Here is a 4,508-nt window from a genome sequence, read left to right as displayed (position 1 = left end):
TCGGAGAAATTGGTGAAAGGCCCAAAAAACGTTGGGTTAATGTACTATTGCCCCACTCCAAACCGAAATTGAGAGGGAACTCCAAAGTGTCAGTGAAACCTGACATTGTACTGTTTTTTTTTTTTATACCCATCTTGCCCACGGTACAGTAAGCCTTCCCTCTCCTCTTTAATTACCGACTGATTGGATATGTGCATTAAATGCAATCACATCTTCACGCAAGCCTTCCCGCCCCAAATCTTGCAAATTAGATTTCTATCCTAATAATCTTGCGCCATATCCCATCTCCTCTTTCAAATCTTCATGCCCCAAATCTTGCAAATTAAAGATTTCTTCTTTCTCTCTCTACAAATCTTCATTATCCTCTTTCTCTCTGAAATTTCTAGCGCCATTTTCTCTGAAAATTTGGCCTGAAATATTTGGACGAAATTTCCCCTCCCGCCTCTTCTCTTTTAAATTATATCTTCCTCTATTTATACATCAAAAGATCATCAACATTTGAGGAAGGTTTCTTTTTTTATTTTTCAGGTAAGTGATCATATTTCCCACATTGAATTTAAAACTTTTGTTCTTGCCATTAATGACAGGATCATTTAATGTTTCTTAAAACTTATTTTGTTGCCTTGAATGATATCATTCATTACTCTTAAAGTTTTCTTCTGCCATGACTGATTCCAAAACAGAAAGAATAACAGGGTAAAGATGATGAATATTCCTTTAAAGATGATCGTTTTTTTAAGTTGATGATGAATATTCAAATGTTTTTTAAAGTTGATGATGATGAATATTCCTTTACAGTCTCAGAAACCATTTTCTTCGTTTTTTAAAGTTGATGATGATGAATATTCATCTTCCATCACAGTCACTGTAACAGTGTTTTAATTTTACATTTTCTTCTGCAGAATGAATATGGAAGAAATGGTTTCCGAGTTAAATGTACGATCACTTGCTTCCCAATCCATTGGTGGAGCGGAAATATCTAGGAGCAGTTCTGCAACTACTCCATTATGGTGAAATATACTATTTTGGGCCCTCTGTTTTTCTTTTTTGGCTTCCCAATCCATTGGTTTCTCTGTCTAGTAATACACATCTTTTCCTTGATTCTTCAGGTTGCAACGTGAATACCCCAACCCCCACTCTTCAACTATTGAAACATCATCAGCTGTAATGATTCCACAAGAATTGAATCGGTACTAATTTTCTTTCATTCTACACATTCTGTGTGGGAATATGAAAATGTATGGTGCACAGACTAATGTTCTATACAGTTTCTAATGTAGAGCACATAGGTTGTTCTACTGAGCTTCTAAACTATTTTTCGGACATTGCACCAGTATTTTTATGCTTCCTAGACTATCCCGACTGTTATAGACTGCCACTTTTGGTAATATTAAAATGTAAGGTGCACAGACATATTTTCTATACATTGTTTACCTCCCAGTTGTTTGTTCCCTTGTCAACTTTGTAGTTGTAATGTCTTAATGTAGAGAACATACAGTCGTGTTCTGGACATATTTCTGTTCCTTAACTTAAACTTCTCTCCTTTTCAGGTTGCAAACTGATTTCTTCTCTCTCCCATCATCTAATCCTACTCTGGGATCTACTGCTCTAGTTAGAAGAGAACCTCTACTCTCCGAAAGTTGGCCAGAGATTTTTACACATGTTGGCCAGGAATTCCCTGGAGGTGCCATCGTTTTTCGTCATGCTCTTAATAGATACTCGATAAAACATGGTTACAACTATGTTTTCTCCAAGAATGATAGAGATCGTGTCACTTGTGTGTGCAAAAGTTCCAAATGTGGTTGGAAAATTCATGCGGTGGCGCCTCTTAAATCAAGGTCGATGTTTGTCCTGAAAGCATATAACCCAGTTCACACTTGTGAAGACTTCATCACTGGTATACGCAAACCTCGACTATCGACTGAAGCAGTTAGTTTATTAATTGCAGAGGACATTCGAGAAAATCCAACGAAGAGCACAAAGGATATTGTTAGATCTTTTAAGAAGGATTATGGTATTAAACTTAGCTACTACTACTCCTATCATGCTAGAAATGCAGCAATTAGTATAGCATTTGGCGAGGAAGCAGATTCCTATGCTAAACTCAGCTGGTATGTTGATGCACTCTCAAGATCTAACCCTAATAGTCATATTGATCTCGAAGTCGATGAAGAGTCGCATCGGTTTATAAGAATTTTCATTGCTCTTGGAGCTTGCATTGAAGGTTACAAACATTGTAGGCCTTTGATTTTCGTAGATGGTACATTTGCAAAAACCAAGTATAATGGTTGCATTCTTGCCGCAGTTGCGAAAAATGGAAATGATGGTAATCAATGAACCTAAACCTCTGTCTCGTACATTTTGTTATGTACTGGTCACCAGTTTGTGTCCTCTGCATAATCTCGTTTCTGAACATATTTTTTTGGATAGTACATGATATAATTGATGTTGTTATTATTGTACTATGCAGGATTTTTTGTTCTGGCATACGCTGTGGTTGATGTAGAGAACGACCAAAATTGGCTTTGGTTCTTTCGGAATTTGAAGGAATGTATAGATTGTGGTGATTCTCTGACGTTCATGTCCGATAGGCATAATGGTATATTAAATGCTGTTGGGAGCATCTTCCCCTTGGCCAAGCACTCATATTGTGTATGGCATTTGCGTAACAATCTGAATTTACGCGTGAGGAACGGTGCACGAAAGTCTGATTATTTCCAATCGTTGATGTTTAAAGCTGCTCGTGCACTTACTCAGTCAGACTTTAGCAAGTACATTGGAGAACTTTGTGCCATGGGTGGCCCTGGTGTTGAAGCCCTTTTGAACTCCGTGCACCCTGAACATTGGGCTGATGCCTTCTTCCCGGGTAAAAGGTATGGATTAATATGTTCTTCTTTGTCGGAGTCATTCAATTCATGGATTAGAGATGAGAGAGTTCTCCCCATATCTATCATGCTTGATATGTTGCGGATGAAGATAATGAATATGATGAATGAGAGGCGAATTGAATCATCTACATGGGCGTCCTTCTTATGCCCAAAGGTAGACAAAGAAATGCAGCTGAGATACCATGTGGCTTGTAGTTGGACGTGTGTCCAGTCCGGAGAAGCTCAGTACGAGGTATTGTCTATGCCTAGTCATTCTGTTGACTTGTCCCAACGGACTTGCTCGTGTCGTAAATGGCAGGTGGAAGGAATTCCATGCGAGCATGCAATTCTTTGTATAAAAATGAATGGAGGTGATGCATCGTCATTTTTTGATGCCAATGTCACCACAGAAGCATATTGCAAAACTTATGGTCAGTCCGTTAATCCGGTACCTACTTTTGACGAGCCCAAATCTTATGACCCGGACACGATGATACTACCTCCTCTGACAAGGAAACGACCAGGTAGACCTCGTTCTACTCGAATTGAAAGTGCTGGGAACTTTCCCAAGAGACAGAGGGTATGTGGCCGATGTAATCAGCTGGGCAACCACAATCGTGCGTCGTGTAATGAACCACTATAGTGTTGGGTAAATGGTTTTATTTCCGATGCAGAAACTTATTTTCCGGGCACTCTACAATTTATGAAATGCTTGTCCAATTATTGGTTGCGTTTTCAGATTCTGTAGAGAGTCCTATGTCATGTTTAGTTTCTGTTTCTAGGTTAACTTTGGTGCTAGTAAGTTTTTTGTTTTATATGTTTTTGAACAGAAGCTTACATTCTGTTTTGTATTCAGTTTACTTAATGTAATCTTATTTTGTTGTGTACTTTTGAAAATGTAAGCTTCTCTGTGTTGAAGTTACTTAATGAAACCTTCTTTTGTGTGGAGAAGTTTATATAATTTGGATTTCAAGTTTATATTTAGTTTACATTAAAAGTGATGTACACGGTTCTGTGTTGGGTACATTTTTAAATGTACTGCATGAACTCATTCATAACAGGGATCTCATTTCGATTTTTGCAGAGGAACCTACTGATATCATTTGCATCTTAGAAGATTGACATATTAATATGTTTTGTTTACATTAAAAGTGATGTACACGGTTCTGTGTTGGGTACATTTTCAAATGTACTACACACGAACTCATTCATAACTGTATCTGTTCGTTTAGTACATTTGAAAATGTACCCAACACAGAACCGTGTAACTAAATAGAAACTTGAAAGGTTCTATGTTGGGTACCCAACACAGAACCTACTGATATCATTTGCATCTTAGAAGATTGACATCTTAATATGTTTTGTTTACTTTAAAAGTGACGTACACGGTTCTGTGTTGGGTACATTTTTAAATGCTGTGTACATCTCCAAGTGTATAGGACATAAATGTATGTTAGGACTGAAAGGTTCTTCAGTTCATAGAGTATCAAATGCACGATGAAAACGCTCTCAAAGTACGTTTAAGTATTGTCATATAGAGATTGTTGTGATTTTTGTTTTTAAATCATTTCTTTCTGGACAATTAATAATAGAATGTACGGTAAATATTTTGTTTTACTGGAGATTACGCTAATAATCTAA

General features: G+C 37.3%; 1 protein-coding gene across 1 annotated transcript; it reads left to right on the top strand.

Moving 5' to 3' along the window:
* Positions 1-412: 412 nt before the first annotated feature.
* Positions 413-3,964, top strand: LOC147559893 (uncharacterized). The gene is made up of 6 exons (XM_086659227.1): positions 413-1,010; positions 1,110-1,190; positions 1,551-2,326; positions 2,471-3,460; positions 3,607-3,665; positions 3,929-3,964. Exons 1-6 carry the CDS (start codon positions 904-906, stop codon positions 3,962-3,964), a joined length of 2,049 nt encoding a protein of 682 aa, XP_086515353.1. The 5' UTR covers positions 413-903.
* The last annotated feature ends 544 nt before the right edge of the window (positions 3,965-4,508 follow it).

The sequence above is a fragment of the Eschscholzia californica genome, unplaced genomic scaffold, assembly GCF_041429995.1.
Source record: "Eschscholzia californica isolate CP2 unplaced genomic scaffold, dmEscCali1.0.p SCAF_2, whole genome shotgun sequence".
NCBI classification, from domain to species: domain Eukaryota; kingdom Viridiplantae; phylum Streptophyta; class Magnoliopsida; order Ranunculales; family Papaveraceae; genus Eschscholzia; species Eschscholzia californica.
The sequence above is the reverse complement of the archived record's forward strand: the minus strand, read 5'-3'. Positions and strand labels throughout refer to the sequence as shown.

Bases quoted from the DNA above. Each gene is read 5' to 3' on its own strand.
- LOC147559893 (XM_086659227.1), top strand. From the start codon at position 904: ATGAATATGGAAGAAATGGTTTCCGAGTTAAATGTACGATCACTTGCT. The intron at 1,011-1,109 runs GTGAAATATACT...TTGATTCTTCAG, and splicing joins TCTGCAACTACTCCATTATG to GTTGCAACGTGAATACCCCA. The intron at 3,461-3,606 runs GTAATCAGCTGG...TTGCGTTTTCAG, and splicing joins ACAGAGGGTATGTGGCCGAT to ATTCTGTAGAGAGTCCTATG.